This window comes from Prenolepis imparis, unplaced genomic scaffold, assembly GCF_030444845.1.
Source record: "Prenolepis imparis isolate NDT839.2.m4 unplaced genomic scaffold, iyPreImpa1.0 SCAF_8, whole genome shotgun sequence".
Classification (NCBI taxonomy): Eukaryota; Metazoa; Arthropoda; class Insecta; order Hymenoptera; family Formicidae; genus Prenolepis; species Prenolepis imparis.
The window spans coordinates 7,609,661-7,633,937 of NW_028141166.1; the positions used below are offsets into that span (position 1 = coordinate 7,609,661).

The 24,277-nt window shown below is 31.1% G+C and overlaps 1 protein-coding gene across 2 annotated transcripts in view; it reads right to left on the minus strand.

The window, feature by feature from the left end:
- Positions 1-9,871: 9,871 nt before the first annotated feature.
- The window catches only part of Creba (Cyclic-AMP response element binding protein A), a 31,450-nt gene continuing 17,044 nt past the window's right edge, over positions 9,872-24,277 (minus strand). Inside the window, exons 3-7 of one of the 2 annotated variants that reach the window (XM_083044538.1) lie at positions 15,251-15,586; positions 14,799-15,115; positions 14,123-14,389; positions 13,299-13,442; positions 9,872-13,205 (exon numbers count right to left, since the gene is read on the minus strand). In XM_083044538.1, the coding sequence (XP_082900664.1) occupies positions 13,020-13,205; positions 13,299-13,442; positions 14,123-14,389; positions 14,799-15,115; positions 15,251-15,536 (1,200 nt within the window). In that variant the 5' untranslated portion in view covers positions 15,537-15,586 and the 3' untranslated portion in view covers positions 9,872-13,019. The remainder of the gene's footprint in view (positions 13,206-13,298; positions 13,443-14,122; positions 14,390-14,798; positions 15,116-15,250; positions 15,587-24,277) is intronic. The other variant, XM_083044537.1, reaches the window with a different exon arrangement.

Sequence of the window (24,277 nt, forward strand, 5' to 3'; positions counted from 1 at the left end):
AAATATTAACCGAGTTTAACGTAGCTAATTTCTATCAAAAAATATTAATAAATCTCTTCATAATAAAATAGTAATTAATTTTGATGTAGTCATTATCTCGATTATCAAAAGATTCTTGTAGAAAATTCAATTTTTTTTGTTCTCTGTTAAAGATTTAAATAATGAATTTTTATGCATTGCTTAATTAAGTCACATATTTTTATGCATGCATTGCAATCAACGCATGAAAAATATATTAATTAATTATGCATAAAAATACAGTATTTAAATCTTTCACAGAAAATGCGAACAAAGAAAAGAAAATTTATACAAGAATCTATTGATAATCGAGATAATCACAATATCGAGACTCATTACGATTTTATTGACGAAAAGATTTATTATTATTTTTTCATAGAAATTAGCTATTCTAAACTCGGTTAATATTTTTGACAGTTATCAGCTGATTTCTGTCAAAAAATATTAATCAAGAATAAAGTATTATAATGTATTATTTACAATATATTACTATTTTAATATTTTTAACATATTATTATATTAAAATTTAATTAGCAAATTAACGCTTTATTAATATTTTTTGACATACATCAGCTGATTACAGCATTAATTTACTAATTAAATTTTAAAATAAAAATGTTATAAAAATTAAAATAATAATGTGACAAATAAAATGTTACAGTACTTTAAACTCGATTAATATTTTTTGACAGAAATCAGCTGATAACTGTAAATAGATATTAATCGAGTTTAAAGTACTGTAACATTTTATTTGTCACATTATTATTTTAATTTTTATAACATAGTTTTATTTTAAAATTTAATTAGTAAATTAACGCTGTAATCAGCTGATGTATGTCGAAAAATATTAATAAAGCGTTAATTTGCTAATTAAATATTAATATAATAATATATGTTAAAAATATTAAAATAGTAATATGTTATAAATAATATGTTGTAATACTTTATCCTCCATTAATATTTTTTGACAGAATTCAGCTGCTAACTGTCAAAAATATTAACCGAGTTTAACGTAGCTAATTTCTATCAAAAAATATTAATAAATCTCTTCATAATAAAATAGTAATTAATTTTGATGTAGTCATTATCTCGATTATCAAAAGATTCTTGTAGAAAATTCAATTTTTTTTGTTCTCTGTTAAAGATTTAAATAATGAATTTTTATGCATTGCTTAATTAAGTCACATATTTTTATGCATGCATTGCAATCAACGCATGAAAAATATATTAATTAATAATGCATAAAAATACAGTATTTAAATCTTTCACAGAAAATGCGAACAAAAAAAAGAAAATTTATACAAGAATCTATTGATAATCGAGATAATCACAATATCGAGACTCATTACGATTTTATTGACGAAAAGATTTATTATTATTTTTTCATAGAAATTAGCTATTCTAAACTCGGTTAATATTTTTGACAGTTATCAGCTGATTTCTGTCAAAAAATATTAATCAAGAATAAAGTATTATAATGTATTATTTACAACATATTACTATTTTAATATTTTTAACATATTATTATATTAAAATTTAATTAGCAAATTAACGCTTTATTAATATTTTTTGACATACATCAGCTGATTACAGCATTAATTTACTAATTAAATTTTAAAATAAAAATGTTATAAAAATTAAAATAATAATGTGACAAATAAAATGTTACAGTACTTTAAACTCGATTAATATTTTTTGACAGAAATCAGCTGATAACTGTCAAAAGATATTAATCGAGTTTAAAGTACTGTAACATTTTATTTGTCACATTATTATTTTAATTTTTATAACATAGTTTTATTTTAAAATTTAATTAGTAAATTAACGCTGTAATCAGCTGATGTATGTCGAAAAATATTAATAAAGCGTTAATTTGCTAATTAAATTTTAATATAATAATATATGTTAAAAATATTAAAATAGTAATATGTTGTAAATAATATGTTGTAATACTTTATCCTTCATTAATATTTTTTGACAGAATTCAACTGATAACTGTCAAAAATATTAACCGAGTTTAACGTAGCTATAATTTCTCTCAAAAAATATTAATAAATCTCTTCATAATAAAATCGTAATTAATCTCGATGTAGTCATTATCTCGATTGTCAAAAGATTCTTGTAGAAAATTCTATTTTTTTTGTTCTCTGTTATAGATTTAAATAATAAATTGTTATGCATTGCTTAATTAAGTCACATATTTTTATGCATGCATTGCAATCAACGCATAAAAAAATATATTAATTAATAATGCATAAAAATACAGTATTTAAATCTTTACAGAAAGTGCGAACAAAAAAATGGAATTTTCTACAAGAATCTATTGATAATCGAGATAATCACAATAGCGAAACTAATTACGTTTTTATTGACGAAAAAATTTATTATTATTTTTTCATAGAAATTAGCTATTCTAAACTCGGTTAATATTTTTAACAGTTATCAGCTGATTTCTGTCAAAAAATATTAATCAAGAATAAAGTATTATAATATATTATTTACAACATATTACTATTTTAATATTTTTAACATATTATTATATTAAAATTTAATTTTACTATTTACTTTTACTATTAAATATTTTTAAAAAATTTAGTTACGCATTGCATAAATAATTAAATCTATATATCTTTTAAATATAATACAATGTAGAAATTGTATTTTACACATATATAAATATTTATTATTAAAAATTATTAAAAATTATTATATTTATTATTAAATATTCTAAATATTTCAAAATATGAAATCTAGGATATTTTACATTCATTAATATACAATAATGTAAAATGTGGATCATTACCACGAAGATAAATGGATAATCTCACAAGTAACAAATGAAAGTTAAATAAATTATAAATTATATTTATCCTACCGTTCCTACGCCGTTCCCCGATGCCTCCCAGTGCCACCGACTTCTCTCTCTCTCTCACTCTCTCCACGCCGTTCCGTTGAATTTTTGGAAACACTTGCACTCGCGTTACTTTTTTCCGTTCGCGGGCGATGTCCGGATTTTAGATATCACATTTTCGACGCGTTTCGATAAAACGTGAGAATCGCGAGAGCTTATTCGCTTGCGAATGAAACCGATGCTCTGTTTTCGCGTCGTCGCTTTTTTCAAGGCCCATTATCGGAGGTGGGCCTAACCTTATCGAACGACGATGATGCGGCGACTCCCCCGCGACGACATACTCAGGAGTCGCCGATATTCTAAGATGTTTTATATATCACAATTCAACGACGTAGAAATCGGATCGACAACGCCAAAAAACTCCGGAAATTCGTGTCGAAAGCGCAACGGTAATTCAATCCGCCCGTATAATGGACACGTGTGGCCAACTTCGCACACGTATAACTCGCCCGTGCGACGCCATCACGAAGTCAGTACACGATTTCGCGACGCGATTGGATTTATGTATATGATAATTAAGTACGTAAAAACATTAAACTCACACTCGTACTGTCGCGGACTGGCGATGAGCACGCAAACGTCTATCACGAACAACCTAATATTCACTTGGCAGCAGTAGTACTGACTGGTGACTGGTGACTGGCACTGCCAGTAACGGAACGCGCAACCGGCGCAACACGTCATCGCCAACGTCATAGTGGTGGGGGTTGCTCGGGCCCCCGAGCGCCGAGCCGAGCTCCGAGCCGAGTCGAGCCGAGTCGAGCCGAGTCGAGCCGAGCTCCGAGTTCGCACGTACGCCGCGACTCCTGCCACTACGTCATTACGACCTTGTCTTGGCGTGTTGCACGTACCGTAACTGGCACAAATCTGTCTGTTTGGTGCATTTTCGGTTCGCGATCAACGTTTGCATGCTCATCACCAGTCCGCGACAGTACGAGTGTGAGTTTAGTATTTTTACGTGCTTAATTATCGTACAAATCCGATCGCGTCGCGAAATCGTGTACGACATCGTGATCGCGTCGCACGGGCGAGTTATACGTGTGTGAAGTTGGCCTCACACGTGTCCATTATACAGGCGGATCGAACTACCGTTGCGCTTTCGACGCGAATTTCCGGAGTTTTTCGGCGTTGTCGATCCGATTTCTACGTCGTTGAATTGTGATATATAAAACATCGCGTCGAAAATGTGATATCTTAAATCCGGACGTCGCCCCGCGTTGCGAACGGAAAAAAGTAACGCGAGTGAAAGTGTTTCCAAAAATTCAACGGAACGGCGTGGAGAGAGTGAGAGAGAGAGGTCCGTGGCACGGGGAAGCATCGGGCAACGGCGTAGGAACGATAGGGTAAATATAATTTATAATTTATTTAACTTTCATTTGTTACTTGTGAGATTATCCATTTATCTTCGCGGTAATGATCCACATTTTACATTATTGTATAATAATGAATGTAAAATATCCTAGATTTTATATTTTGAAATACTTAAAATATTTAATAATAAATGTAATAATTTTTAATAATATTTAATAATAAATATTTGTATATGTGTAAAATACAATTTCTACATTGTATTATATTTAAAAGATATATAGATTTAATTATTTATGCAATGCGTAACTAAATTTTTTAAAAATATTTAATAGTAAAAGTAAATAGTAAAATATTTTAATTTAAATATTTTTTATAATTATTTCTATCTTTCTTTAAAAAATATTTCTTTGCAAATTATATAGTTTTTTAATATCTTTAAGTACGAATAAAAAAATTAATTATGCTCCTAATATAATTATTTTTTGAAATGTTAAAATTAATTTGAAAATTTAAATATTTTAATATTTCAAAAAATGATTTAAAATATTATAAATGATTTAAATATTTTAATAATTGTTTTATATAATATTTATACATTTATATTTTACAGATCAACATTGTCTACAATTCCGCACATCAAATTGGTGAGTTTTGAATTATTTTAAAAAATTTTAAGGTAATGTATTTGTGAAAATTATATCAAATATTTTAATACATACATATACATATACATATAAGATAAAAGTATTAGGAATAAACCTTTTTTCTCTGATAATTATAATATAATTTGCAATAATAAATGTATCGATAAATTTCTTATTTTAATTCTTGCAAATTGTTTGATATCTAAATTAATCTTTTTTTTATTTTTATACTTATACACATTAAAAGAATTAAAGTCTCAACTTAATCGTAATATTATATATAAATATATATTATTTATATCACAAATTCATTATCTTGAAATAAATGAATTAAGATAAATTATTGTATATATGCGTGTTTAATTTTTGAATGCGTATATCATAATAGAGATTTTCTCAACGTGCATATGTTATATAATATTTTTTAAATAATATTTTTAACATATTATTATATTAAAATTTAATTAGCAAATTAACGCTTTATTAATATTTTTTGACATACATCAGCTGATTACAGCGTAAATTTACTAATTAAATTTTAAAATAAAAATGTTAACAGTCATATAGATATTAACCGCAATATAAGTCGATATAGCTTATTATTCGGAACATTCTCGTTGCGAAAATTTAAAATTCAATAATACACTAAGCAGGTCTGCAGAAACGCAGCCAAAAATATGTAAAAAGATTTATGTATACATTAGTAAAAAATAATGATAAAAAATACACTCTCCTTCTTTTCCTCTCGAAAAGAGAAATCTCTTCAAAGAAATATCAAGTATTTAATATTTAATATTTATCATTATTTAAATATCAATATCAAATAACAAATATCATTGATTAAATCTTCAAAATAATCTATTATATTCTTTCTTTCGCGACAAAATATTTATTAAATATTATTTTACTTTGTTTTAATTAAACTAAACTTTATTTTTAATAAACTTTATTGAAGTCAAGGTATCGATAAACTTGCATAAATAAATTTAGAGAAAAAATAAAATTAGCACATTATATGTATAAATAGATATAATGTAATTATTAACGGGCGTTCTATTAAATTAATTGAAATGTGTTATAAAATAACTATTAAACATTTCTTATTTTTTTATGTTTATATAAAAAAATAAGAAATGTTTAATAGTTATTTTATAACACATTTCAATTAATTTAATAGAACGCCCGTTAATAATTACATTATATCTATTTATACATATAATGTGCTAATTTTATTTTTTCTCTAAATTTATTTATGCAAGTTTATCGATACCTTGACTTCAATAAAGTTTATTAAAAATAAAGTTTAGTTTAATTAAAACAAAGTAAAATAATATTTAATAAATATTTTGTCGCGAAAGAAAGAATATAATAGATTATTTTGAAGATTTAATCAATGATATTCATAAATATTAAAATACTTGATATTTCTTTGAAGAGATTTCTCTTTTCGAGAGGAAAAGAAGGAGATTGTATTTTTTATCATTATTTTTTACTAATGTATACATAGATCTTTTTACATATTTCTGGCTGCGTTTCTGCAGGCCTGCTAAGTGTATTATTGAATTTTAAATTTTCGCAACAATAATGTTCCGAATAATAAGCTGTATCGACTTATATTGCGGTTAATATCTATGACTGTTGCCGAGAGTCGGAGTTCAGAAAAGTTGCCGGCACTTCTGCTAGTTGTAAGATATTCTAATAATAATAATAATTCTATGCACAATAGCTTACAAATTAAGCGATGTTTGACTGTTAATTAGCTTACAATTAGAATTTGTTATTTTTTATAATGTAAAATTATTTAAAACTTTTAATACTTGGATATTTAAGAAGTCATTTATTAATAATATAAAAAGAAATCTTTATTTATCGTTTATAATTATATACTGTTGAATCTCGATTCATACTACTTCAAAAAGTCTGACTAATTTTAAACTGTACTACTGAATATAAAGTTAGATTTTTATTTCTTAAAATCTGTTATTTTGCTCTTTAGTAAATTCTTTGACTAATATATTACAGATAATTAATAATTTTATTTAAAAATTAGCATTGTTTAATCTTGATTTACACTACTTGAAATAGGCCGACTAATTATGAATTATATCACTAAGAACCAAAAATTTGATTATTTCTTAAAATCTTTTATTTTTTTCCGTGTAATAAATTCATAAATTAGTATGTTACTTAAAATATCGTTTATAGTTATATATTGTTGAAACTCTATTTATACTACTTCAAAAAGTCTTACTAATTTTAAACTGTACTACTGAACATAAAGTTAGATTTTAATTTCTTAAAATTTGTTATTTTGCTTTCTAATACATTTTTAGATTAATATATTACACATAGTTAATTGTTCCATTTAAAAATTAGCATTGTTTAATCTTAATAAACTTAAATATTTTCTGCTATTAATTTCTTTAAATATTTTTATTAATAAAAATATATATATATATATTTATTTATTAATATTATATATATATATATATACATATATATATATATACATACATATATATATACATACATATATATATACATATATATATACATATATATATACATACATATATATATATAATATTAATAAATAAATATATATATATTTTTTTATTAATAAAAATATTTAAAGAAATTAATAGCAGAAAACATTTAAGTTTATCAAGATTAAACAGTGCTAAGTTTTAAATGAAACTATTAATTATGTGTAATATATTAGTCTAAGAATGTATTAAAAAGCAAAATAACAGATTTTAAGAAATAAAAATTTAACTTTATGATCAGTAGTACAGTTTAAAATTAGTCAGAATTTTTGAAGTAGTATGAATCGAGATTCAACAGTATATAATTATAAACGATACTATGTGACATACTAATTTATGAATTTATTACACAGAAAAAGAGGTTATAAGAAATAATCAAATTTTTCGTTTCTAGTAGTATAATTCAAAATTAGTCGGTCTATTTCAAGTGTAGTATAAATCAAGATTAAACAGTGCTAATTTTTTTATGAAACTATTAATTATATGTAATATATTAGTCTAAAAATTTATTAAAGAGCAAAATAACAGATTTTAACAAATTAAAATCTATATAAATGTTTAGTAGTACAGTTAAAAATTAGTCAGACATTTTGAAGTAGTATGAATCGAGATTCAACAGTCTATAATTATAAACGACACTTTAGCTATGTGAACCTAGCACCCGACTTTTAAAAAATTAATTTTTTTTAATGAAAAATGATAGCATTTTGTTTGTAGTTGTTTGTAGTAACAATAATTTTGTTTGTAGATTTATCAATTAATAAATAAAAAATTTTTTTAAATGACTCGCACCCGACATTGAGATATCGCAAATTCGCTTGCGCAGTCTTCTTTAGAATTGTTTGTAGTTGTTTGTAGTGATTTTTCTTTCGTTTGTAGTTGAGCGGTTCAAATATTATAAACAATTGTTTATTCGTCCAAGAGATAAATTTGTTAATTTTAATGATATCGCAAATCCGCTTGCGCAGTCTTCTTTAGAATTGTTTGTAGTTGTTTGTAGTGATTTTCTTGTCGTTTGTAGTTGAGCGGTTTAAAAGTTATAAACAATTGTTTATTCGTCCAAGAGGTAAGTTTGTTAATTTTTAAGATATCGCAAATCCGCTTGCGCAGTCTTTTTTAGAATCGTTTGTAGTTGTTTGTAGTGATTTTACTTTCGTTTGTAGTTGAGCGGTTCAAAAGTTATAAACAATTGTTTATTCGTCCAAAAGCTAACTTTGTCAATTTTTAAGATTTTTCAAATTCGCTTGCGCAGTCTTCTTCAGAAACTTTCGTTTGTAGTTGTTTGTAGTGATTTTCCTTTCGTTTGTAGTTGAGCGGTTCAAAAGTTATATACAACGATTCTAAAGAAGACTGCGCAAGCGGATTTGCGATATCTTTAAAATTAGCAAATTTACCTCTTGGACGAATAAACAATTGTTTATAACCTTTGAACCGCTCAATTATAAACGAAAGGAAAATCACTACAAACAACTACAAACGATTCTAAAGAAAACTGCGCACGCGAATTTGCGATATCTCAATGTCGGGTGCTTCATTTAAAAAATTTTTATTATTTATTAATTGATAAAACTACAAACGAAATTATTGTTACTACAAACAACTACAAACGAAATGCTATCATTTTCCGTTTTAAAAAATTAATTTTTAAAAAGTCGGATGCTAGGTTTACATAGCTGAGACTTTCGACTATCGATATAACACGCCATTTTAAAAAAAGGATTTACTTAACTTGCCGTTTTTAGAAAGGAACTAGAACAATACAAGCGCGATTTTTCGATTTTATTTTATGTTAAAAAGAATGATACAGAAATCAGCTGATAATTGTCAAAAAATATTAATCAAGTTCAAAGTACTACAACATTTTATTTAAAACATATTATTATTTTAATTTATATAACATAATATTATTTAAAAATTTAATTAGCAAATTAACGCTTTGATCAGCTGATTTTTGTCAAAAAATATGAATCAAGTTTAAACAAACTGTATATAAACATTTCATTCTTTTTTATATAAAATCGAGGAATGGCGCGCGCGTAGCGCGTTCTGTATTCTAGTAAAATAAAAAGACTGAATGTGTCAATATAGTAAATAAAAAGAGCTATTAAATATCAAACGCGGGATAAAGACGCGAGTAAAAAACTTCTAAATAGACACTATTTATTAGTTTTAAGTTAAACATTTCGGTACCATTTTGGGCTATCTTCAGTTACTGTATAACAATAATAGAAACACATAAGAGAGAGAGAGAGAGAGAGAGAGAGAGAGAATGAAAAAGAAAATTTAGACACGATAAAATTATATAAAACACACGGCAGATCTTTTACATTTAATAATACATCAAGAAAGAAGAAAACAAGAATATTTATTGTTGAGAAAAAAGACAAGACGGATAGTTTCGATTGTACAGCATGTAAATTATATGAAGCGTACAGGGAATGTTAGTTCACAAATATTTATTTCTTATTGTCGGACAACATCCATTCGAAATTGTAGCACCGCGTGTTACATCAATCACGTGGCTATCGCGCTTAATTGCGTAGACAAATCATACGCACACGTAAATATTCGACAAAGTCGAATAAAATATATATTTATATTTATATATATCTTTATTAATGTATATATAGGGATTCTCTGGATAAATATAGACGCCAAGTTACACGGTATACATATAGACGCGTGACATTTATATCGCATATAAGAAATAAATCGTGATAATGATGAGTCGTGATATTAGTAATAAATGTATCGTAACAGACAATGGTGCGATTTTTTTTCATTATTTTCGAACGTTTAATGTAATACATCATAAAATATATCATCTATTTATATATACACACAATCTATAAAGTTTTATATATATATTTGTAGAATATATTAAACTCTCTGTATTTTCGATAAAAATTATTTTGCTGCTTTGTACAGATATATGATCTCTTTTTTATCATACGCGCGTGTTGCGAATTAAAACTGAATATATATATGTTCTTACCTCATCGGTATTTGTAAAATCCGCGAGATATATCGAAAGTGCTTTTTCATTCGCTTTTATGTTAATATATCTAATCGATTATTATCACTTGTTACTTGTTACGTTTATTGACTTCTTCATTGACTTTCATTCTCTTCGGCAATATATCTTCAGCAGCTCTCTCTACATATTTTTCTAGAAAATCCGGCATCGATTTAAAGTTATATTCATTTTTTTTTCGCATTAAAATTATAATTCATTACATACGTACGCGTGTACAGTATGGTTTACAAAAGGCAGGAATTAGCAATGAAGATAAAGATGTATTTTAAAAATCTTAATAAATTTGATTTTAATTTGTTAAAGGTGTGTTTGGCTGAAATATAATAATGGAATAATTAACTTTCAGTTAATAATGTAATATAAATTAATAAATGTAACATATATAAATTTCAAGAATGTAAATGGATGACGACTTGCTATCATCCTATATACGTACGCGCTGGATTATTATTATACGGAGAATCATGATCGAAACGTTATTAGTGTGATATAATATTTATGCAACGATAATCGCTATTCATTCTGTAGACACTCATGCGAGGTATATATGATCGTTTAATACAAATAACCATCTCTTGGTCACGCGATGCGATTATAAATCCTAATATTTATTTGGCAATTACGTGAAGAAGGGAGGGAAGAAAAAAAAGAGTTCTTCTCTTGTCTTGTGCGCATTGGTCCCTTTCCACGACTTTCATGCGGTAAATAATTGCGAGATTCGCCTTTTTATATGGAGCACATCTCGCGCGATCTTACACGCTACAATCGTGAAACAAAATTACGAAAAAAAGCAACTAAAAGAGTAACCGATGATGACATAAACCGGACGAGTTCTCACCACGCATATTCGATTAGCTTCGGCTTTAAATCACAATTAAATAATACAGCTTCGCGTTTGAAACGGTCGTGAAATCAGGATCTTACAATTTTCTCTCTTTCTTTCTCTCTCTCTCTCTCGACCGTCTCGATGTAATATGTAAATGACGATAAAAACCTAGCCACCGCATAATTTACTTGCATTGACTTGCAAATGTAACGTGGATTTTTTTAAGACGGTTTTTATCGTGTGGAGACGAGCGAACATATAGTACATATAGTATATCTTATGTAATCCGTAAACTTATATCTTACACATATTCCTATTGCACGCTTTAAATTAGCGCGAAATAAATTGTCGTTGTGCATGATCGATCAATCATCTTGGGAACCGCCGATCGATCCACGTCTGTCAACATTAACGATAATATTCTAAGAAAATAAGACACATCGTCGACTTGACGCGGAATTGGAATTTCACCAAGTTTTTCGATCTGCATGATATAATATTTATATTATACATACAACTAGATATCTCTCTTTTCCAAATGAAACGTAAATGCAATAATTTCGTCGATAGCGTCGAATTTACTTTCTCACATCACATTTCTCTCTGCACAATTATTAATTAATATAATTGTACTTTCCTCTTTCTTAGCTATGTAAAATATGTCATATATTATATTCCGTAGCATCTATATACGCGAGCACACATACACAATTGCATTAATGTAAACCCTTTGACAAAACTGTGTCAAATTGGACTATGCATAACGATATATATTCTTTCTTTATATTTTGGACCTCAGAAATATTTCTTCGAGTCTCAAACAGTTAAAAATATATCGTCTACCTTTTTCGAAGTACAATGTGTAAGCGAATAATCAGAAGATCATTTACATTCAGGCGTTTTCTTTTTTTTTTCGAAATTTTTCGTTGCATTTCGAGTTAGGCAATATTCGGTAACTGATTTTCGAAACACGCACATTTCACGGCTGGAATATCCGCGAACACCAAATCTCCATATTTTTACGCCTTATTAAAATGAGAAAGAACGTATTAAATATACTATAGCGAGAAATAAATTAGCCTAAATGTCCTCTGATTTGCAATGCAGATTAGAAGAAAGATGAAAATAATGTCCGTAAAGGCACTCCTGGCGAAAATATAATCTAGCAAAATATTATATAATGATATATATATATATAAAAAATATATAATCATTATATGAGAGAATATACATATATTGGTGTTAAAAGCCTTAAGTTGTTGCCAGGAAACACTGAAGCGATTTGCAGTACTCGATATAAATCTTTAGTCGCGGTTGCGCTGCAAAAAACTTCGTCGTGTATGATGAGGAAGACATATCAGGAATGTAAAGAAATTGCACTAATCCCTAAAAATATACTCCGTTTTAAATCTGTGACTTAGCGAGCAACAAGTCGTTCTTATCAACGACATCTCTCTCGAATCCTCTTTATCGAATAAAGGACAATAAAAGAGTCTGAATATGGAAGAGCAAAAGTCGACGGATATAAATCCGTATTAGTGCCGATAAAAGATGGATTTGAAAATCCAAAATCTGTTTCTAGATTTTATATAATTTTCAATCTTTCGGAACAATATTTGAGAAGCACATATTTGTAGGAGATAAAATTAATTTTTAGAAATTTGGATATCATCAGAAATAAAATTTGAGGATACCTTGAATATAGACCGTTGAAAGACAAATAAATCTAGGATTGTTGTAGCTGCAGCATGGCCTGAAGACGCTGCAACTCCTTCAGCAATTCGCGATTCGCGTCCTCCAAAGAGTTCAGCCTATCCCTGTACGAGGAATTCTCATTTGTCAACATCGTGACTCGCCTCTCCAAACCGTCCATGTACTCTTTCTTTTTCCTACGTGATTCCTGCGCTGATATCTGCAAAACGTACCACACAAAAATCTATATTTTTTCACGCAATTTTTGATTGCAAATATTCCGAGTACATAAAACGCTACTTTTTTTACATACCTTGTTCTTGATTTTTCTCCGTACTTTCTTCAAAGATTTTTCCTCCTGTTTCGTCAGAGGAAGTTTTGTGGGCACTGGATATCCCTCGGCTATCAAGGTTCTCTTTTCTTCTTCCGTCAATGTCAACACACCCGTCGATCCTTTCTGTAATGCCAATCGCACATAAGTGTTCACATCACATACACCGGATCAATAAATTTGACAGTAAAAATGGATCGTTATTTCGCGGGTAGAACGAGAGCGACAGTAGATAGAAATAAAACGTGTAAAACTCATCCATAAAAGCATTGGGTTTGTTTATGGAGATCCGATAACTTTGTTGATATGTGACGATACATACGGCCACATGCGCTAATATTAAACGTATTATGTAAACAAGCAGCCTCTTGATTTTTAGGTCAGAGAATAATTTTTAGAAATTGCATAAACATACGAAAATAAATGCGTATTATTTTTTATACATAATATAGAATATTTAAAGTAACAAAAAATCCCGTCTTCTCTTGTAACACAAACTTATTTAATAAAATTATTTGACATATGTAGATGATACGTGTAGATAAGAATATAACGAATGAATATTACGTTTTTTTACTATAAATCATTGATTTCTTTCGAGTGTAAAATTTATTTGTTGTTTCCGCATAAAATATTTCCGTATCATCAATTTGAAAAATAAAATATACATAGAATGGAATTTTTTCCTTCGAGATATTTTTTCTTTTTAATTATAATTTGTAGCTATAACTCTGCTAAATTCACCAGCTTAATGGATTTAGCAACCCGCTCAAAGTCATCCGCGTCAAACTCCTTTAGTATCTTACCGGTTGACAGGAAATAAGGGGCGTATGAATGGGTTGTCTGGTGGTGTGAGTGCCATTGGTGACGTAAAGCCTCGGCGCCAGTAAGCCCCTGAGATTCTGCGTAGATGTCTGGGAATCTCGGCGTTCCGGCGAGCAGGAAGCGGAAGCGGTACCCTCGCTATCGGAGCTTGCGCTACTGGGTGGTGTCGGCGGCAACCCCTGTCTTGACGCACGCAAGGTCGTTTCTTTCCCCTCGCAAATCACGCCGTACTCCTCGATTTCCATGTTCTGAAAATAATTAAGAATAATGATAACAGTGATTCGTCGCACTAACAATCGTTTAAATCTTTAAATAACACGCAGTTTGAATAAATTCAAAGAAAACGTTTTGTCTTTCATTGTTTTTTTCTTTTTTTTATAATTTATTAAGATTATTAAATTTATTAAAAAATTTATTATATTTATTATATATTAAATTTATTATATATTAGATATATTATAAATTAAATTTATTAAAAAATTAATTACATTAATAAACTTTCTTTTCGTGTATTTATATATTAAATTGGAATAGTTATATAGAGCGCAGCGTGAAGATTGAGTATGATACGAATGATTGGAATAAATTTAATGGAATATTTTATCTTCCGAAGCAATCTATGCGTGACACAAAATATTAATTCAAGCGGAAATATACCTGATAATACTCTTCATCATCCTCCTCGCTGTCACTTATGTGCGAAAGCTGAGTTTTGGCAAAGTGAAGGCTCTGCGGTGACATTATTGTTATCGTGCTCTTATCATCAACCATGTCACAGTTAGGTTGACAAGGCGCACAGGGACTTGCGGGTGCGCTAATAGGCTCGCCCTTGATTTCCGGACACTCGTTATCTTCAGGTACTAGGTTGTTTCTCTTGAGGATTACGGTCGAGGTAGAGGATGACGTTGACGACGATTCGATGCGGCTCGAGGTACTGCTTATCGAAATGGCCGGAAAACATTCATCTTCCATATCTGTGAAATAAGGTTTTCTATTGAACATCCTTTCTCGTAATCTTCAGGAAGCACGTTTAAAGAAAAAGAGTAAATTCCAGATAAAATACGGCAAGATATGAAAGAAAGATCGTGCTGCGCGGTACATCGTCTTACCATCGATTCTACGAATATCGAGAGACTTCTGATCCAGATTGGCGAAATCGATGGAGGAACTAGTATTCGATGTGCTCGAGTCAACCGCGCCGGAACATGAATTGGGTGTGTGAGGATTGACTCCTGGCGTTGCCGGGCTCGGAGGGGGACTGTGAGCCAGAAGGCTGTAACTATGCTCGGATTTTATCGGTCGTGGTCCACCGAGAGCCGCATCTGTCATCAATCGGTCTCTTAGGACCACGCTATCCCTAAGGCCATTACCCCAGTCTTCTTCTTTGGTACTCATTAAAACATCCTGGCTGAGTATCTGCAATATGAACGAGAATTTATTGGAATCTTAGAAAGAAGAGAGAGAAATATATAAATAATTATAAAAAATATAATATAATATAAAAAATATATAAATATAATATATAAATAATAAAAATATAATATTATTATGATGAAAGATTATTTTATAATGATGCTAGAAGAATAAATGATTATTTATAAATTATTATTATTCCACATGTGTCTCCATATATGTTTTTCTGAAGAATAAATATTTTTACATAGAATATTTCTAAAAAATAAAACTTTGGAAGCATACTTTATTCATTTAAAAAATAAAAATGGATTACGTACACTTATGGGTCTGCATATATAAAATCGGATAAATAAAAAATGCGATGAGTGTGTCACACCAATTTAAAAATGTACCACACTTTGTATACTATTCCGAGTCTGTATATTATTGAGACTCGCTCTCTAAGAAATCTATTGTCACACATAATAAATATCGATGCAATTTGCGTGAGAGAAGAAGGACGACGGATTGAAGATGTGACAATCCTACGATCCTACGCACATGAAATTTCATCGCGAACGTATAACGTACGGATGCGACTCAATGAACACAGAGGAGGATGAAGGGGGAGAGAAGGGGCAGCGTCCGCGGCTTGTCAATGGCCGCATCGTCTCGTCGTCTCGCGGCGAGGTGTCAAGGACCCCGAGCGCGCTCTTCTAAAATTATACACGAGTAGTTCCGCGTGCGGTCGCACACGTATATATAAAAGCGAAGGGGAAGGGCGGTTCGACTCGAACGGTCAAGTTGAAGGTCGAGCATTATATATCCGAGAGAGTCCAAAGGTAGCCGCCGCAAGCAACCGCCTGGCTCCGCGTCCTTCTGCCACTCTACGGGGGGCATCCTCTTTCCATAGCGCGATCTAGCAATGCGGAACCTGCATTATGTACTCCCTCAAGGTCGAGACGGAGGGGTCCTTTCGTCTTCTGCTAATGACGAGCTGTTGCTATCAGCTACGACGTTTTTCGCTTCGTTGCCATCGTTCACCATTCTCCACTCTTAGCGAGTCTTCGTTAGGTTCTTCGCGGTCCTTCTTTAGCCACGCGGATTTCCTCGTTATGCACGGTTTGTCTTGTATAAGCAAAATTCCAATGCGCGCGAACGATATGACTTCGAGCGATGACTCAAATGGTGTTTGTTTGACGTCGCATATTTGTAGTAGCTCGACGATGATGATGATAATTTACTGATTTAAGGAACGGAATGAATTTTTCCTTAAAAAAATTGTTGTTTCTTCGCTTCGATCGCGCGATTGATCGAAGCACTTCACGAAGCACTGCGTTTCACTTCTAACTCGCTTTAATTCCTCCTTCCGTTTGCTTCTGTGTCAGTCTTGCTATTCATCCTCTTCATTATAGTCCCTCTAATTTGGATGGAAATGTAGTAATTTTCTGCAAGTGGATAATTAGTTGGAATGGAACTATTTGCAACCAACAACCCGGAACTCTCTTAAAACTCACGAGTCATCTTTGCTTTCCCCTCTCCGCTAGTCTCTTGTTTCTATTGTTCAAATCGTTTCGTGAAAGTGTTTATCTTTATTAATCAGCATCGTAATATTTTACGTAATAATTCATTGCATATTAATAACAGCTGAGGGAAGTCGAGAGATTTGTGGATAATGTCATCTTTCGAAGGGATCGCTAAGATTCAGGTAAGATTAGAATGTCGCTCCCGATTAAAAGAAATATTTAATTAAAATATTCGTTTCTCTCTGCTCTCTTGGAAAAATATTTTGAATCCAGCATCTCTCCCCATAAAGATCCGCAATGCGGAACTCGATTCGCAAGGTCACGACACCACTCTTCCTTTTTCCGTTCCCTCTATCCTTCCCTTCTTTTCGTCCTTTTGCCCTTCTACTCTCCGTTATACGCGTTCGCGCGGCCGGCACTTATCTCCCATCCTTTCGCGTCTGACTTCCGGCGGAAGCGCGCCGGTAACGGATCGCCCTTCTCGTTGTCTTTTTTTGGAGATAGGATAGACGATATATGTACATTCCCATATGATTTTTACTTCACTAGAACAACACAAGCGCGCACTAAGCGCGCGCCATTCTTCGATTTTATGTTTAAAAAAATATTTGTTTTAAAATAATATAAAGTTTGTTTAAACTTTGTTTAAACTCAATTAATATTTTTTCATAGAAATTAGCTGATTAAAGCGTTAATTTGCTAATTCAATTTTAAAATAATATGTTAAAAAATTTAAATAGTAATATGTTATAATATCTTATTCTCGATTAATATTTTTTGACAGAAATCAGCTGATAACTGTCAAATTATTAATTGAGTATAAAGTATTATAATATATTCTTTACAACATTATTTTAATTTTTATAACATATTATTATTTTAAAAATTAATTAGCAAATTAACGCTTTAATCAGCTGATTTCTATCAAAAAATATTAATAAAGCGAAAATTTGCTAATTAAATATTCTAACTTACATATTTATATTTATATTGTGTATGTTATAATTTGCTAATTAAATTTTAAAATAATAATATGGTAAAAGTTATAAAATAGTAATATGTTGTAAATAATATGTTATACCTTATTCTCGATTAATATTTTTTCTTTCTAAAGCTATATATTTTCGAACGAATCTCTTTCGAGTTTTAATTAATTATTAATATTAAGTCATGTATCTAGTATCGCGCGCGCTATTAGAATGAAGTTGCCGATGTTTGTAGCTTCGGCCATTACCGAAACGCCGCGAGTATCAGGCAGTTCGAGCTGCGTCCCGCTGTGATTAATTAGTAAGCATAATCGTTAGAAACGATTTCTAACCTTTGTATTCTAATATTTATCAATCGCATATCATAATTTCAACGTTAATATGTAGGCGTAATTGTTCGAAACGCATATTTCGCGAAAAACTCGATGCAAAATCTCTTGCCAACATAACCCAACTATCTGTTGTCGCGCGCGCGAATGTGTTGCGATCCGTGGATATATTTATCGTTAATTCTAGTTTACATATTTATATTGTGTATGTTATAATGCGAAATAATAAGATTGTTCTAATATAAGTATTTTATTTGTTACAGGTAGCATTGCGATACAGTGCGATTCACACGTCGTGTCGGGAGTGTCGTGTAAAGTTTCGCGTATCGGGAGTGCCGTATAAAGTGTCGGGCGATCGTAATTATTCGTATTTTTGTGAGTGCTACCATGGACCAAGAGAGGAGGAGGAGGCCCAGGGAGGCATCGGGCGACAACGGGGCAACTGTGAGGTATACAAAAACATTTTTGCTAAATTGCATCGTTTATGAAATATTCGACACACACATGTATAATACATAATTTGGATATTTTGTTTTCAGATCAATGTGCTGTGTACTACAACTCCGCTATTCTACGTATCGGTGAGTCAAAAATTGTACTTTATAACATTTCTATAGCGGTAATGGGGGTGTATATAACATGTTGAAAATATTAAGATAGTAACATGTTTTAAATAATATATTATATCTTATCCGCGATTAATATTTTTTGACAAAAATCAGCTCATAATTGTCAAAAATATTAATCGAATTTTAAATATTACAACATCCCTTTCTAAAAAAGGCATGTTAATTGTAAGTCGATTCTCGCAAGTATTGTTGCATTTTTTCCGCAATGCTGATTGACTGTTTCGATTCGCATTGTGCGTTATATTCATAGTATCAAGAGGCTGTCATCGATGATAGCCTCTCGATGCTACGAATATAACAGACAACGCGAATCTTGATAGCCAGTGAGCATCGCAGAAAAGCAACAACAATACATTTCGATATATGCGAGTATCGACTTTACATATCTTTTTTAGAAAAGGAAAGGAAAGGATCAAAATTTTCCATCCATGGCTTTAAATATATGTCTTATCGTCAATTGCTGTTTATACATTGCATTTGGATTTTCCGTGACGTTTCCGCAAACAGCAGAGATACGCGCTTGCTCATTCATGTGAATCACTGTAATAAATTTTTTTTTTCCTGTGGAAAATAATGTATTAACAAGCGAGAGATTTTTCTCATATCTTCTTCGCGCGATAAGAAGCTTACAACACATCCGTACATTATGTTTAATGCGCAATTCCGAAGATAGATTTATATCGATATTTTTTTCTGCCGCCAATGTTACTATGAGTCTTTTAATCTTGTCGAGATTCCTTGATCCATCGGAGAATTAATTAATTTTCGAAATAAATGTACAATATTGCATTAATTTCTCTGTTAATTTATTCTTCTCAAACAAATGATAAAAAAATACATTAAAGATTTGACTTCGCGTGATTTTTCACCAATAAAAGTAGTTACGTCAGGGAATCTGTGATTAATGATCAGTTTCGGCGAGTATCGTAAACAATACGGGAAATGGGGAAACGTCAGTATTAATAAATTAAACGTAACCAAGTGATCAATTGCCGATCTACAGTAGTGTTCTCTCTTCGCGCGTCCATTACTATAATATATCGTTCTAGTTAGGGATGGGATCAAGTTCAATTTAAAAATCTAAGTTAAATCCAATAATCAATAAGTTTTATTTCTCAGGATTCGAATTAAATCATAAGAAATAATATTTCATACATTGTACACTCATTTATCTGCTTCTACAATTTTTTATAAGTACTCATAAAAGATTCAAACATGCTTGATTAAGGCTCGAAGTACTGCTCTTATTTTTCGTGATACTTATAGAGGGTTCGAACCTATCTCGTTCGAGTCTACTTGAAAATAGACTGTTTTCTTCGATATGTAGTCATAGAGAGTTCGAAACCATACAAAGAAATTCGAACCTACTTGTAAGGTACTCAATCCCATCACTAGTTCTAACATTTCCGCTGAGAATCACAGCGTGGATAGTGAGGACCAGAGTTTCTGCGTCTCTCAGCGGGATAGGAATTCCGATTGAATTCGTCCGCCGCAGAGAAAGAGATAGAGAGAGAGAATTGCAACGTAGTGATTGGTATTAACTAACTGCGGCGCAACACGGGAAGTGCATCGAACGCGGGGTCCGGGCTCAGCAATTTTCAAACGACGAGTTATTTCGCTACCGCGGCATTTTCGCATTCCGTGGCTATGTCTTCCGAGGAAATATCGCGATATTTTTGCTTCGCAATCGCAATCGACGCGATCCCTCTCAAGTACGACTCTGTTTTATTATGCACCTCTCTTCATTATATTACACTCCACTGTTATAAGCGTTATTAATGCTGCGAGTAATTAAAGAGATAATGAACATAATCGTTTTATAGAACAAGTAATCGGGTTAATAAGAGAGCCAAAGCGCATAATCGTTTTACCATCTTATGCTCTTTACATTTAGAATTAAATGTATATCTCAAGTACATATTCGCGCTCTTCAGGAAAAGCAAGGACACTATTTTTTTTATACGTACAGATATAAATGCGATATAAACGCGATTTTTTTATATGCTATAATAATATTCGTAATATCGAATGATTTTCATATGTATAATGGTGTCTGTGATAAAGGAACTTTGCGTGGTCGCGCAAAGTTATGCCGAGTATTAGCAGAACTGACCTTTCATTTGTCGATACGACAATATAACGCGAATATGCACTTAAACTTCGATGCACCACGGGTCGGAAAGCAATTGTGCGCCGGTGCATTGAAGGCGCATCCAGACAGACAGAGACGCAGTCGTGGGTAATGCACCGGAGAGAATTATAGCGGCATGTTCGCGCGATGTTTCAAAAAGCTGCGATACATACGAATGAGAGCTGCCATCTCGTATATTGTTACATACTATATGTAATGCGAAATGAATTTTGTATCTCTTTCATGCTCTGCTTAAATGCGCGTGACTCACAGTCGCTATTCGTATACGTGTGTGTATACGTATACAATCGTGAGAGTGTATACAGGATGTAAAAAAATGCGGATGAATCGCTTCAGGAGTGTATTCTACTAATCGAAATAAACAAGAAAATTCATGTAAACATGTGTCCAAAAATAATTTTTTAATAGCTCCTTCGATCTGTCAGGACGTTTGACAGATGCTGCTCGCAGATAATTTTTGGAAAATAATTTTTGTCTATTTTGCTTGAGAATAAATTATTTTTAAATATGATAATTATTTTCTATTATTTTGTATTGTTGGAAATAAAATAATACGCTTTATAATTATCTTAAGTTTTAATTCAAACTGTAACATAAAAACGACGCATTTTTGGATACATGTTTTTATGGACTTTCTTGCTCATTTAGATGAGTAGAATAAGCTCTTGAAGAAGCGACTCATATTTTTGTTACATTCTGTATGTGCGAGTGTGTTAATCATTTCTCCAAATTGTCTGGATGCTAGCTCGGGTGATTCTACGCGATTCTTTTTTTTTTTTTTTTTTTTTTGTTAAACGTCTACCGAAACGATATAAACGCAGGCGCGAAGTGTTCGAAGCGATAATTTCGTGATTATATAGAAGTTATAAAAAAGCAAACGAAAAAAAAAACAATATTCGACACAGTTTGCGTTATCGTCTCGCGAATATAGAGGCATAAATTTCTAATAAAACGCGATAACAGGCCAGGATAAATTGAAGCACCGATGAAAGCGCGCGGACGTAAAAAAGAGGGTGACCTGAATTTTTGTTATATACCCTGTTATAATTCTCGCGTGACGACGCAGCGCGACACATCGCTATATCACACTTGTAAAACAACTTGATTCGCGATCGTAAAAACCGCTTATACCTCCGGAAAGTCTCCTCGCGCAGGTAGCAGAAAATCGCTTCTGCAACCAGTAACGAAGGCACTTGTGAAAGGTCAACGCACGCTCGGTCGAATATCTAATTACGCTAATACGATCGTAACCGAAACCTGACTGTACGGAATATCAATAAGAGAGAGAGAGAGAGAGAGAGAGAGAGAGAGAGAGAGAGAGAAAGAGAGAGGAGTACAAATATTTTCCCCGACATATTTACTACATCGAGGGAAATTATTTCGTCATGTTTGACTGTTCCATCGAGATGGAATTCCCGACAGTGCGATTATTTTCGAAGATTTCCGATTGATAATATTCATTCATATGCTAATCGATACCATGCGCGAATAAAGAGCATCTACTCGTCATCGATTAAATCAATTTTATTAGCACGCGAATTAATTACTACCATGGATTGATGTTAATTGTCCTGCTTCGATGCAAAACAAATTATTAGTGCAAAGTGCTGATAAATTGTTTTCAGGTATAAATATTTATTGCTTCATAAAGACATCAATTTTTTTATTATTATATCGTCAAAAAAGCTATTTGCTAATAATCTTTTTCACCAGTCTATATATATGTAGTATATTATATTATATATGTGTGTTTATTCCGCTCTTCATAGAACATTAATTAATAAAATATTTTATTTAATTTAATTCTTTATAGAATGTAAAAATTTTAATATAAAATTTAATTATAATAGAATTTTATAATAAAATATTCACACATCACAAACAAGATTATTTTTAAATTGTATAACTTTTTTTTTATAAATAATTCAAGAGATGAAATGGAAAATAGAATTTGTATATCTTTTGGGGAAATGTGTGTGTTCGGATTATCTGTGGAAATCTCTATTTTCAAAGGAACTGCGGGGTTTCTCGCATTGTAGAATAGGTCAATCTTTCAAGTTTCTATAGCAAGGGAAGATCCTTCAGCGGCGTTTACCGGCCTCGTCGAAGTCACGAAAAAAGGTGAATGTCCTCGAGTTCCATCCAAACCATCCCGTCACTTCGTCTACATCCCTACCCATGACCGGCGACGACGACAGGTCCCTCTCTCTCTCTCTCTTTCTCTTTCTCTGTCTCTTTCTGTTTTTCTTTTTCTCTCCTTGTCTGGGACTGTATTGCCATACAACTCGTTTCAAAACCAGATCCCTTCTTAACAAGTACTACCGTAGCCATGAACCTTCTCAGGAAAGTCGAGAAACTCTAGAAAGCCTCGTCGGGATGACGTTCGAAATGCTCAGCGACACGCACTCGATCGTGAAATAGCCACGAGATCGAATAATGCTAAAACGAATTGTTCATTTTGAAAAATTACACATACTGATAAAAAATCATTACGTCAGTCGAACTTGCCAATGTCGTGGAACATCCAATAATCCTTCCTCCCAGAAATCTTTGCAGATTTAAATCTTAAAACATATACATATACGCTTTAAGATTTAATTATATATATATATATATATATATATATATATATATATAAATAATATAGAATATAAATAATATGAAATATATATAAATAATATAGAAAACAAATTTGTTAAATTTCAAATTCAGGACAGACGTATATGTAACTATAATTATTTCTGCATTTAATCGATTAATTTTGCCATCATAATATATAATAAATAATATTAAAATTAAGAGTTTTTGTGCAAAAACATTCCTTACATTATACATATACGTTATTAAAATTTAATTCTGTTCCATATTGTCTTCACAATTGACAATCTCTCGAAATATATATATATATATATATATATATACAAGAATATGAATTCTGTCTGATGAATGGAAGTTTTGTTTCGTTCACGAGAAATTGGCGCTTCGTAAACTGTATTTATGTCCGTTCTCAGGAATTCGTACGTGTTCTCACGTTCGTCTCAAAATTATTTACACATTCGTTCTCCTCTCGACTTTCAGGTAGACGGACAATAATTTATCCGTCGCGAATTTTCTGTCCG